This window comes from Limulus polyphemus, unplaced genomic scaffold (assembly GCF_000517525.1).
Source record: "Limulus polyphemus unplaced genomic scaffold, Limulus_polyphemus-2.1.2 Scaffold1922, whole genome shotgun sequence".
Classification (NCBI taxonomy): domain Eukaryota; kingdom Metazoa; phylum Arthropoda; class Merostomata; order Xiphosura; family Limulidae; genus Limulus; species Limulus polyphemus.
Window position 1 is genome coordinate 44149 of NW_013667532.1, and position 13560 is coordinate 57708.

Sequence of the window (13560 nt, forward strand, 5' to 3'; positions counted from 1 at the left end):
AATTTATTTATACTTTTGTTCTTACATGCATTCAAAGCAAATGTAGGGTATCTTTTATTGAAAATAGAGTTGGAAAAGGGGAAAGTTAAAGTTTTAATTTAAGAAAAAGGCAATAAAACAATTAATTACAATAAAATCTAATAAACAGATTCAACGATTTACTTTCTGTTAGTCTTCCTTACAATTCATTTTACGTTTTTTATTTTCAAGATTTTTTAAGTATATGTTTATATTTATGCTGCAATAGATATTTTATCTTTTTTACTAGTACGTTTTTAAAACCTAAATTTATTTTCTACAAATATGGGGATGTACTAAGTTTATTTCTTATTTTTATGAATAAAACTTATTCTCATTATATTCATAATTAACAATAAAACATATTAAAATATTTAGAAGCCATTGATAATCTAAATATATATTACGACATATAAACCATCGTTTCTTAGTTTTCTATTATTCTATCGTAATCCAATAGGTGGCGAAGTTTATCTTTTGCTCTGTTTTTGTAACAGTTGTTTTAAGTGTAGTTTGAGATTAAGAAGAATTAATACTGAAACCTAAAGATTGGAAGTGTGTTTATTAAGTTACAAGACACTTGTCAAACGTAATCCTTTGTTGACAACACATTGGGATTGTTAAGCTCTTTCTGGAATTACATAGGAAGTTGGTAAGTTACGTTTCCAACATCAGATTTTGTTTACAGTTTAGTTTACTCTAAACGTAGAAGTAGTACTAGTAGAATAACAAGTTTTAATTTAGTCTTTATTATAAATTACACTTACAGTGAGTAATACTAATAGTAATACTATTACTACTAGTACTACGCTTCTGTGCTATATTCTATACTCCAAATACCAAGTTAGGTGCTGTTTTTTTCGTAATTTTACAATGTGATCTAAATTATGGTAATCCAAATTCATTGTACAAAATTAAAGGTCCATGTACCAACTAACCGAGTGATTCATGTTATGTTTAAAAAACTGAACGTTTTCAAATTCATTAGAGGTAGGATTAAAAATACCCAGAAGTTTAATGTCAAAAGCAAACTTTTATAATTTACTAGTTATGCCTCTTTAATTAAACGTTGTTGGTGTGAATAAGAAAAAAAGCAAAGGTCCATGCACTAATCCCTGAGGCACTTCATTAGTACTAGTAGTTACAAGTGACCTGTTTGATTAGATACCTTTTTTTCCCCCACCCATCCAGTTAACTAGTTCTTCCTCAAACCCTACCAAGTTGATTTTTGTAAATAATCTTGTTGTGTGTCATTTTGTCAAAAGTTTTTTTGAAAATTTCAGTACATTAATCTATGCCTTTTCTATCACTCATATAACAATTAACATTCCCTTAAAAAGATAACTGATTAGTATGGTACAGTTTCACTTTGGTTAATCCAAGTTTCCTATCTATTCTAAAGTCGTATTTCACCAAATGGTTTTGTAAAGCTTTTTTATGAGACTATAATTTTCCCTGCTAAAGAAATAAAGCTAACTGGCCTGTAATTTCCAAGTTAACTCTTTAACCTTTTCTTTTTTTAAGGTTGGCGGTCCTGATGTTTCACACTCGTAGATTTCTCTGTTTTCTTGCAAAACAACATTTTTATACACCTATAATATTTACATTTTTCTTTCTTCTATATTGGACAAAAGCTGGGCAGAGCGTAATGTTTAATTGTACCAGAATGTCAATTCAATGACCCATGGTTCATGTCTCACTGCACAAAACTTCTCCCCAAACTTTGATGCTGTAGAGGTTTTGAAAGAGTGACAGTTAAATTCCACTATTTGATAAATGTAGGGCAAGAGTTGATGGTGGTAGTGCTGTTGAATAAGTGGCCTCTCTCTAGTCCATCAGTTCAAAACTAGACTCTTTATAGATGGCCCTTGTGTGGCTTTGTACAAATATCCAAAAGAAGCAAACAAGCCATTATACCTAAAGTAAAAGTGAAGAATCTGTTCTTTATCTTCAAGAAAATATTCTTAAAAAAAAATTATGACATATTTCTACACTAAATTTATACCAAATGTCCACATCAGCATGATTCACGTACTCCACACTTTCCTGGATATCAAATATGATCTCCATGAAAACAAATCGTCATTGCAATTTTCTTAGGTTTAAAAACTGCTCTTTTTTTTTTTTTGTAACCTTTCTGTTTACTTATATAGATAATAAGATCATTTTCTCCGTTACTAAGGGTCTGGCACGGCCAGGTGGTCAGGGGGCTTGACTCGCAATCTGAGTGTCACGGGTTCGATTCCCCATCCCACCAAACATACTCTCCTTTTCAGCCATGGGGGTGTTATAATGTGATGTTCAATCCCACTATTTGTTGGTAAAAGAGTAACCCAAGAGTTGGCAGTGGGTGGTGATGACTAGCTGCCTTCTCTCTAGTCTTTCACTGCTAAATTAGGGACAGCTAACACAGATAGCCCTCATGTAGCTTTGTGTCAAATTCAAACCAAACCATCACTAAGACTTATTGTGTTACCACTTTTATCATTATCTTAATTTTCATATTTCTTTGGAATAATCTTTTCAAAGGAATGACTAAGTTTGGTAAGAATATTCTGATTTTTTATTCTTTTTTAGCACATTCCTAAAACTAGATGAATTCTTATAATTCATTCTTTCATTCCTTTTATTTCATCATCTATGACCTGCCTGTGGCTCATTCGTAAGTCTGAAGACTTATAAGGCTAAAAACCAGGTTTTGATGCACATGGTGAGCACAGTATAGATAACCCGTTTTGTAGCTTTGCGCTTAACAACAAACAAACAAATCATCATTTGTGAGTCCTGGTAATGTTCATTATTTCAAAATTACTAACAGCAACCAAAGCTTCCATTTTAAGCATCTAGCACTAGTTCCCAACCACCAGTTCAGAGGAAGATTTCAGGTGATCTGCTGGACAGTTGTTTTACAATGTAACTTAAAGTTATTTTAAGAAGTTCATATTGTATGAAATGATCTATGAAGCTTTTGAAATCTGAACTAGCTAATCCTCAGTTGGGAGTCACTGATAGAGAGACTGAAGAAGATTAAAGTTTACTGGTAGAATTTGTTGCGGACCAGGTTTCTTTTTTATATTCTTTAGATGAAGCCCCAGTTTCAATCCATTCTGACCTAAAAAATAAACAAATAGAAAAGATATTTTACCAAATATGTGATCAGGAGTACTACATACAAACTGTAACTCATTCTAAAAGAAATTGATAAACCTACCTCTACTGTTCTTTCAGAGTGGATTGTTTAATGGTTATTCACTAAATAGGAAGTGATATTTACTGCAGAAATGCAGCATTTGAATGGACTTAGCAAGTTTGTAAGGAAGAAGACTTCATCTGTATTTCAACGGTAAGTAATTTTCTTTTCTTTTTTTTTTTAAGATTCTAACTTATCACTTAGAACTGCTTAGTTTCAGTATCGAAAAAGGTATTTCAATGCTTACGTTTGTACTGTGTTTTTCGTAATTTTGACTTTGTTTCTATTATATATTGTGAGCAAGAAAAAGAGGCTTGTTTATACCAGCAGTCTCGAAAGTGAAAAAACAAGTTACTGTTTATTTGATGTCGAGTATAAATGAAGTATAACATTTGTGATGAAAGCTTAAAATTTGTCTTGAAAAAAAAAGATGTTTGTAAAAAAATTATAAACTTAAATTTTTATCTAATTTGTAGTAATGTTCAGTTTTTAGTATAATTAGACTGGGTTTCCATTCCCCTTCAATTAAATAATCATATTTTTATTATGTATGCAGAATGTAGAAAATAAATTAGGTCTGTGCAAAAACATTGTGACATATGGAGAATAAAAGTAGCTTAAAAAAGTTGTCCGTACATAATTTATAAAGTTTTTCACTATAAAACTTTTTGTGCCACACAAACACCAACTTGCTTTAAAAAAAACAAACATGAATTATGAACTTGTTCGTGATATTTAAAATGGCAGAGTGAATTGTAATCTAAAATTTCATATCACTTTAAATTAGAAAAATACGTGGTTTACAATATGTAAATTTTGTTTTTCCAATCTTTAGGTCTGAAGCATGTTTGGTCAACAAAGATAATCACGTTTTGCTACCTGAAATCCAACCAAAACAAGTGTCTTGTTTGTGTTTGGCAGATCATTCAACATTTTTATATAGTGAATCTGATGGGGTAAGATGTCGAGAGTAAAGTACAACCATCAGTATGATTCTGTGTCTCTAGTAAAAGATAGGTATTATTAAAGAGCCTTAAATGTCCTGCCACATCACAAAACAGCAAAACGCGATCGAAGCATAACTTAAGTTATTGTATGTAACCTTGAACATTATAAGTTCAATAGACAATGGCGAAAAGTTATTTGTACATATTACATTAATGGTAATGTGTTTCAACACAGTATGTGTAAAGAAAAAAAATCACGTATTACCTCATTTGGAATGGTCCACCCTAAAGTATCGATTTAACTTGCAGCGAATTACACGCATGTAAAAGTTGCTTTATTGCATGCTTCATCTTTATACTCCATCAAAAATTTTGTCTAACAAATCTTATAAGGCACAGAACATGATTATTTGGTGTGAAAAGTATGAAACACAGCATACTGACCTGGATTGGTGCTCTTTTTGACCCCCCCCTCTCCACACACATACACACACAAGAAGTACATATTTGGATTTTGCTTGATGCAGAAGACTGTACGACAGCTCAGAAGTAATTAAAAATCTAAATGGCATAAAGGTCCACTTACATTAATGGCTGCCATCTGGTGAAAAGAAAAGTATCGCAAACAGTTTTGAAAAAGGTGCAATTTTTTTTCTAATCCAGCTTGTAGTAGTAGCAGCATGGTACAACAGAGCACTTTTTTCTGCCTATCAGAAAACCAGGAACACTAACGGCTTGAAACCTTAAGTGGTGGAATGCCCTTCCATCCCAGTTTAATCCCTGATAAGCGGTCACTGTGTTTTTTTCAATTTTCATCTAAGTCTGATATGTGCAGTTTAATGTGTTTTTGACACCCATTTTTTTGTCTAATCTCAGGAAACATAAAGTTTGTTCTGCATGTAAATCTCATAATTACAAAAGCCAAATCATTTTCTCAGAATGGCAGACATCCATTTGTATAAACCTGATAAAATAATTTCTGATTTATTTCTAAAGAAGAAAAAAAGATGTTATAAACACTTAAGTACTTGACAATGTGTTTTACATGACCAGCTAAATACTGCCTATATATGGCTATCACTTTTGAAAGGTGGATCTTTCTTCTTCAGGGTGGTGAACTGTTTTAGAAAAAGTGGGACTTGAGTTGAGCTTCAGGAGTACACAACTTAACCACCACTGTATTGTATCATTAGCCGTCTCTCTGCTGTTTGTTGGGAGGGGAGGTCAAGTTTTGACCTCTGGTCAGTGTATACTACCTTTCACCAGTTTCTAGTTGTTACAGTGGTTAGCCTTGGGCTAAGAACACAATACATGCACTCTCATGTAGTGTGAAAGTATGTTGAGGAATTAAAAGTAGAGAACAAAGGATGATTGCTGGCTTGAGTAATAAAACTCTTTTTTTTTGGCAAACCTACATTTTGGTAATACATACAAACTTTGTTTTTACCTCTTAAACATTGCTTAATGTAATTTCTGGCCCTCTAGTGGCACAGCTTTAAGTCTGAGGGTTTATAACATTAAAAACTGGGTTTTAATAGTTTGCTGAAATGTTATTAATATTATTTATAAGTAGTACAAGATCGTTTAGAATGACTTTGTAATTTTTCATTTATTATATTATCTTCTTTCCAGATAGTTTTGCTGGCAAACACTGACAGTTTTGAAGTTTTGAAAAGATGGTCTTTTCATACCTTAGAAGTAACGAAGGTTTGTTTAACCAGTCGTGCTGTTTTCATTTCTTAAATCTTATCCGCTTAATGTTTACTAAAGATTAATAATAGCGATATAATGTATCTTTCAGAAACACTACTCACCTCTCTGCACCACAAACTCCTGCTCCTGCCACAAGCCTTGAACAATGCTACCACCCATACATGTCTGAACGTGTGTTGTGCCAGCCTACGATGTAATCACTGTTAGACTATAGCCCTCCACCAATAGGAGAGTGACATCGTTTATGTGGCGTAATCCCTGTAACTACTAGCATGTAAACCCAGGCCTTTTCATTCCTTGTCTTAAGTCCTTTTTTTTTTATGAGATTTACCAGAATGTTTGCACTTATTGTTTTAATTTTTCATTTATATTCATTGTGTGGTTTTCATATCTTAATATTCTTGATTACATGAAAGAACAATACTAAATTTTAAAACTATTAATTTAGAAATTTCCTCCGAGTTCTCTTCCAGTTGATTCTCTTTTACTCTACCATGTTGATTTGTCTGTCCTCATTGTTTAGTCCCACTGAATCGTCTTCACTTGATTCTACATGACCCTGGACGTCGCTATTTTCTCACCTCACCAAGACTTGTATTTGTTTGGAGTCCTCTATGGGTTGAAATCCAGTCCGTGTGCTTCTTCTGGTTACATACGAGGGTTTTCATATCTGTGGTGAGCATAGTACAGGTGGGGTGACACTTTGTGTTTAATGCCAACCATTCTACAACCACACCTTTCCACTGCCTGTTCTCTGGTGACATGCAATTCTGGACATCTGATCCATTTCTGACATCTGCTCCCCAGGGATGAGGTTTCTCTGTCTCTACATCCTTGAGCTAATGGCTACTTGTAGGCTTGTCCATCATCTTTTGTCTTGTTTGTCTGCTCTTCTTATTATGAGCCATTCAGACACCTCTGTTGTTTCTTTCTTCTCCTGACAGGGAAGCTCACACCCTCTGGACTTCTATTCTCCTGACTCTGGACTTTCTCTTTTTGATACATGACCACTACATTCACTTGTTGATTTATAATGTGTCAATAACTCAGACCTCAGTTGCAGATTGACTATCTCAGCTAAGCCTGGAGAGAGGGATTTCTCCATCCTCTGGTATTTTCAACAATACCACTATGGGCATCCTATTATCATTATCTCTCTCTCTACTACAGCTTCCACTCATTTGGTGCTCCAGATTAAGAGTTCTGACTGAGAATACTTTATGTCTAGTGTGGTTCAACACTAGACATAAAGTTTATTATTTACAACAGTTGCCATTGTACAATACATCATAAGGTCATAAAGACCCCGTGTATTCACTTTTTTATATAAAATACTGTTATATTACAAAAGCATGTATGTATTGGACATATTTCATTCCCTTTTACTTTACTGAACTGCCCTAAAGTTTGGGTGGGTGATTGAATGTTTTCTCCATTCTTCTTTTCTGTACAGTCATTCTGACCCAGATTGTTATCTCTGCCACCGGAGGTTATGTTTTTACGCTGTGTGTGTGTGTGTGTTTTTCAACAAGATTTCTAGAAAACGGCTGAATGGATTTGGATGAAAGTTGGTATGCATTTGGACTATGACCCAACTTAGATGTTATTATTTTTTGAAGGATCAAGGTCACAGAAATAAAAAAAATCCCTATCTGTTAACATGGGGACCACTGTTTCACACTATTTTTGCTCTATACATCAGTCAAAAATTATCAGATTTTCATGAAACTTGGTGGACTTATGTAGAATATTATTCTTCATTGTCCTGCCAAAATTGTCCATATCTGTTGATAACAAAGGACTTACAGACACATTTTCTAATTTTTTTAAAAGCCGGGTAGCAGAGATATATACTATACTAAGTGCTCCTCTAATTTCCTTTTTTTTTTGGATGTTCTATTCATTATTATCTCACTCAGACTGCCCTCTTTTTTTTTTAGAGCAATTACCAATGTCTTTTTCTGGCTGTGGGAATCCTCTTCATCCAGTAACGTACCTCCTTCCATTTTGCCCAGTTATACACCCTGTCTAGCTAGTTCCTTTTTCTGTGGGTGGTGACACTTTTCTTATTTTTGTGTGTCCTGTCATCTTGTGGCTTCTCTTGCTTCTAGCCATCAACGTCGCCGTTACTCACCCGACAGGGAGGTTTTACTTTTATCTCCGTTTAGTCACAATTTTCCACTTTAAAAGTGGTTGTGATGGCAACCACCTTATTCAACATATATATATGTATTATGGAGATGATAGAACCCACCAAGTGGCCAGTATTGCCTCGCAGGGAATACTTACCAGAATCCACACTGAGCAGTGGGAGTACAGAAAGTATTAGACCCATATAGTCCTGCTCAGTGCCTGCTGTTGAGGTCTGGTTTTCCACAAGACCTCTTCAATGATGTCTATATATATATTTCTTTCAAGTTGTTCTGTACTCGACAAAAAATGATGACAGCATCAGGTGTATGCTTGCCTTACACCTGGCTTGAGCTTGTTTTCTTTAGTCATAGTAACCAATTGCACTATATGTTATTGTGGAACCTAAATCTAGATGATTGTGTTGGGTGACAAGGGTTCATGCACCTCTCTGGTATTCTCCCCCAATTTCTTCTAGTTGAGTATAGAAAAACCCTTGTTTTCCCAATTCCAAGCCATTGGGTAAGTCAGTATAGAGAGTTCCTCATCGGGTGGTGAAATCTTATTGGTATGAGAGTGAGTGGACACATCCCTCATTTGGGAAATAGGGCTAGTGTAGCACAGGGCACCCCACTTCATTAAGAACCAAGCCATTCCAAGTGGCTGTGTTCAGCTGGATGGGTTTTGGGTTTGCCTCAAGACACAGTTATAGGATACTTCTCTCTATTTTCGTGGTGAGTATTTCTCATAAGTAATTCTCTAATATGGAACAGCCTGACTTTTAACCCTAGCTGCACTGCACACTGATGCTCAGCTGTTCGACTGTGAGATAATGGAAGGCCGAGCAATCTGCCATTCCAGCTACTTTACCAACAAATTAGCACCTAGCAAAAGTTTATTAAGGTAATGTCTTTTGCTCTGTCACCACTATTGGCCAAAGAGTATTCCCTCTTGAGATGGAAACAGTGTCCAACTACACCCCCCGTCTCCCCTGCCTTGTGTACGTTACCCTCAATGGGCTTTCCCTCTCCTCTGCGGTTTTCGTAAAGGAGCCCATCTTTGTAATTTCTGTGAAATGACCTCTCTACTATCTTCAGTGTAGGATTCTACCTCTTTATGGTGCAGAAAGTTAAGATGTATTTCTGAAGTTAACATTTTCCTTCCCTAAAAATGTATTTCAGATAGATACGTACCTCTCTCTGCACCATCTTCCATTCTTCCTCCCTATTGTGCAGCATAGACGACGTGTCGGCTTCTTATTGGTGAGGGGGCTATGGTTTAATCATTGTCATTTGTAGTTGTGAGAAATTTCTTCAAGACTTTTGGCATGTGCAAGAATTTACACAGCAGTGCATGCAAGGGGATAGCTCTTTGTGGTGTAGAGAGGTGAGTATCTATCTGAAACACATTCTCAGGTAAGAAAAATATTAACTTTAATAAACATAATGAAATAAAAACTTTTTTTTTACATATTACTTTTCTTATTGCTAAAACTTTAAAAGGTTTTAACACTGAACATTGGTTGCTTCCTAGTTTTGTAAAATACGTTTTTTTTTTTTTAGTTTTTAAGTTTCCAGTACTGTTATACTATTTAGTGTATTGAATGTCGTTTCTTTTTATTTTGACATATTGTCTATTATTATACTTTTATTATGAAGATTGTTTTGCATTGCTAGATTAATATATGCGCTCAAGTCTTAATTAAATATTCTAAGCTGGCTAAACCTCATGAGATGTTACAACCGAAAGTATCATTAACATCGAAGGAACACAATTTATGAAACAATGCATTCTAATCTTTATAAATAGAAACATAATAAAAGTATATATTTAATTTGCTATGATGATTGCTAGGGTTGATTTTTAGTGTTACTCTAAGTACATAGCTTGCTGTGTTCGGAAGCTGTTGTTAATCATATTAAGTTTTGTATTAGTTTTATTACATTTATAGTTTTTACTATTTTGTTCATACCTGTTACTCGCTGAGATAGCGAATATATTTTCTTATTTTATAAAGCAGTTTGACTATATAATTCATTACAACAAGGGCAGTTATTAAAAATGTTGTTTTAACCACTGTAGGCGTTTCTGATACTTTCTGATGAAGAATCTTATTCACTGTATGATTGTTATCTGGTAATTGTGGAACTGTGTCATCTTTGTGTACCACCATAGGCTACTTACGATTTGCTTATGTTTTTCAAGTTCAGGCAGCACATGGGTTTCTGGCCTAAGTGTAAATATATCCACATGTACTGCCTGAACTTGGGCTTCTGGCCTAAGTGTAAATATATCCACATGTGCTGCCTGAACTTGGGCTTCTGGCCTAAGTGTAAATATATCCACATGTGCTGCCTGAACTTGGGCTTCTGGCCTAAGTGTAAATATATCCACATGTACTGCCTGAACTTAGGCTTCTGGCGTAAATGTTTAGTCTGTGTGTTGCATAAAGTGCCCTTAAAGTTTAAAATACCATAATATTTCATCATTTTCTTTACTCATTTTTACCTCTTGTAATAAGTGTTTTTAAAGAAAGATAATTAATTGTACTTTTGCTGATTTATCAAATGTTTGTAGCTTTTGATATAGATTACAAATATGGAGTGGGACAACGGTAAAAATTATTAGAAAAAAGCATTCTCCTAGTTATGCTGAACTACCTTTAAAGTGATATATTAGCCAAAGCATCATACAAATTATTCCTAAACCACTTAAGAGTTTATTAGCTGTATTTGGCAATGTCTGGTGGTTAGGGTACTCATCTCACAATATGAGGATCATGAGTTCGAATCCCATAACTGAACGTGCTTGCCCTTTCAGCCATTGGTGCATTATAATGTGGTGGTTGACTAGCTGCCTTTCCTCTAGTCTACCACTTCTAAATTAGGGAGGGCTAGTGCAGATAGCCCACAAGTGGCCTTGCGTAAACTTCCAGAAACAAAAAGAAACTGTTTATTAGGGAGGGCTAGTGCAGATAGCCCACAAGTGGCCTTGCGTGAAATTCCAGAAACAAAAAGAAACTGTTTATTAGGGAGGGCTAGTGCAGATAGCCCACAAGTGGCCTTGCAGGAAATTCCAGAAACAAAAAGAAACCGTTTCTAGTACCTGCATATCACTGATTAGCTCAATTAAGGGCAGTTGGTAGTGTGTGTTCATTATCAGACTAAACAGATTTGATCCACAGGCTAGAATACAATTTCTAGTCTGATATCAGTTCACCTGGAGAAAAAGCTCTAAAATAACTTATTTATTATGCAATGAATGTTTGTTTGTTTTTGTAATTGAACCAGGAAAATGAAAAGACAGCAGAATATATGTATATATATATAATCATTGGTAATTTTTTAATAGATATTTCGTAGTTACGGTTTATGCTTTTGATCTTTCTAAAACTAAACCATCAACAGCTGAAAAGATGCAAGCAGTGTTTCCGTTAATATGCTGACTTCTCTTTTTTTGATATAGCTTGTTTATGGTCATGTGATTCAACACGCTTTTAGTGCATCAAGAGACAAATCTGTGATAGTTTGGAGAATTGATCAAGATGGAAAAGGTCAAGTGTTTATTGGTCATCAGCTGGTGGTCACAGGTCTAACAGTCAGTCCAGGTAATAGGAATGTGTCTGTGAAGAATGTTTAAAGTGTGTTAATAATGAAAGGTTAGTGTCATTGTCAATGAGTAATGAAGTTTTTACTTTTATCAAATGGGTAGAGTGAATGGTAGTTTTGATAAAACTTGCATAAGTTTCAACTATAGATAACTTCCAGGGCATTTTATTTCATCTTACGATACGAGTTTTTTTTTTCCTGACTGAAAATTTTTTTTATATATATATGTGATTATGTCAGATATAAGTTAAAGTGGATATCTTTAACTTTTTTTTTGTCTGATATAGGTTTTCATCTTGTCTGGCCAAACTCTGATAAAAAAAATTGTCTCCTTGATAACAGTTTTGACAGTATTTTCTAAAGCCACTTTTGTTGTAAAGAGTATTTAATTTGGAACTTACCTTTCAATATTTTGAATAAGATGAAAGAGAAAGAAACGGAGATAATTCCATTTTAAATGTTTTACGAATATACATTTTAAAATTTCCCTTTTCACTAGAATTAATAGTAATTTTTTTGACTTGTACAAATATATAATTGAACAGAAATTGTTTATAATTATTTTTAATGTTGGTGTACTTTGGTGACAGATTTTCTTGTAGGCAGATTTTGTTGAATAAGACCGATGTCTGTAGGTTTACTTTCTTCTTGGAAATCTTCTCAAGAAGTCGATAAGCTTATCGACTTAATTTTTTTTACTTGTAGAAATATATAATTGAACAGAAATTGTTTATAATTATTTTTAAATATATATATATATAGAAATCATCACGCCTGAGATTGAAATAATTGTGATTTATGCAAAGTAGCCCTTCAAATAGTTTTCTTCACAAAAACTTGTCGATTTATTGTCTTGTCTGTAAAATAAAAGTGTTGAAACATTTATATAAATAACACTAGATGCTGATCACTTTCCTGCCATTTTAGACAACCAACTTCTGTGTACCGGTTCAAGAGACAACACTGTCCGGATATGGGATGTTTCTACTAGTCAATGTATTTGTTGCAACCAGTCCTCAAGAAACCTTGTAAGTTTCTGGACTTAGTTGTGCATATGTGATGATGTATAATGAGAGAATTTTCAGTTCGGTATCCTAGCAACAGTGTTTGAAGATTTTTTTCTCGATGGTTTCATTCCACTTTTATATTTGTGTTTAATATGATATTTCAGTCTTGACTTATATTTCAGGCCATGTTTCTGTGAAAGTGGACCTTTAGTAAAAAAAGAAACATGTTTCAATTGTTCCCACCTTTTATGGCCCAGCACAGCCAGGTGGTTAGGGCGCTTGACTCGCAATCTGAGAGTCACGGGTACGAATCCCCCATCCCTCCAAAAATGCTTGCCCATTCAGTCGTGGGGGCATTATAATATCGGTAAAAGAATAGCCCAAGAGTTGGCAGTAGATGGTGATGACTAGCTGCCTTTCATCTAGTCTTTCTCTGCTAAATTATGGATGGCTAGCACAGATAGCCCTCTAGTAGTTTGGCACACAATTAAAAAACAAACAAACCTATCCTTTATAACAATCTCTCAATATATTAATAAAGATGTGATCAATTTAATCATATCTATATTAGATTTCCAGTGCTGTAGAATCCTGAACATAGAGTGCAATACGTGACATTATTGTTTGTCACTATCAAGCTACCATTTCTGTGTTATCTATAAAGATTAGCAGTTTTTCTCTTTAGCACCGTTTTAGTGTTTTTTTATGCAAGATTTATGTGTTTCTTATTCATCTATACTTCCCACTTTAATGGCCTCTTGTATCAACCGAAAATCATCTTTACGATACAAGAGGCCATTAAAGTGGGAAAATCCGAAAATCATCTTTTTCATCTTTACTTCCCACTTTAATGACCACCTTTTATATCAACTGAAAATCACCTTTACTTCCCACATTAATGACCTCTTGTATCAACCGAAAACCATGCCTTACAAGATGTTTGTTCT

At 34.3% G+C, this 13560-nt stretch overlaps 1 protein-coding gene across 2 annotated transcripts in view; it reads left to right on the forward strand.

Annotated features, from left to right (window-relative positions):
- Positions 1–511: 511 nt before the first annotated feature.
- LOC106465365 (WD repeat-containing protein 31-like) overlaps positions 512–13560 on the forward strand; it is a 20808-nt gene continuing 7759 nt past the window's right edge. Inside the window, exons 1-6 of one of the 2 annotated variants that reach the window (XM_022393239.1) lie at positions 512–670; positions 3247–3361; positions 4044–4164; positions 5788–5862; positions 11464–11605; positions 12534–12634. In XM_022393239.1, the coding sequence (XP_022248947.1) occupies positions 3300–3361; positions 4044–4164; positions 5788–5862; positions 11464–11605; positions 12534–12634 (501 nt within the window). In that variant the 5' untranslated portion in view covers positions 512–670; positions 3247–3299. The remainder of the gene's footprint in view (positions 671–3246; positions 3362–4043; positions 4165–5787; positions 5863–11463; positions 11606–12533; positions 12635–13560) is intronic. The other variant, XM_022393240.1, reaches the window with a different exon arrangement.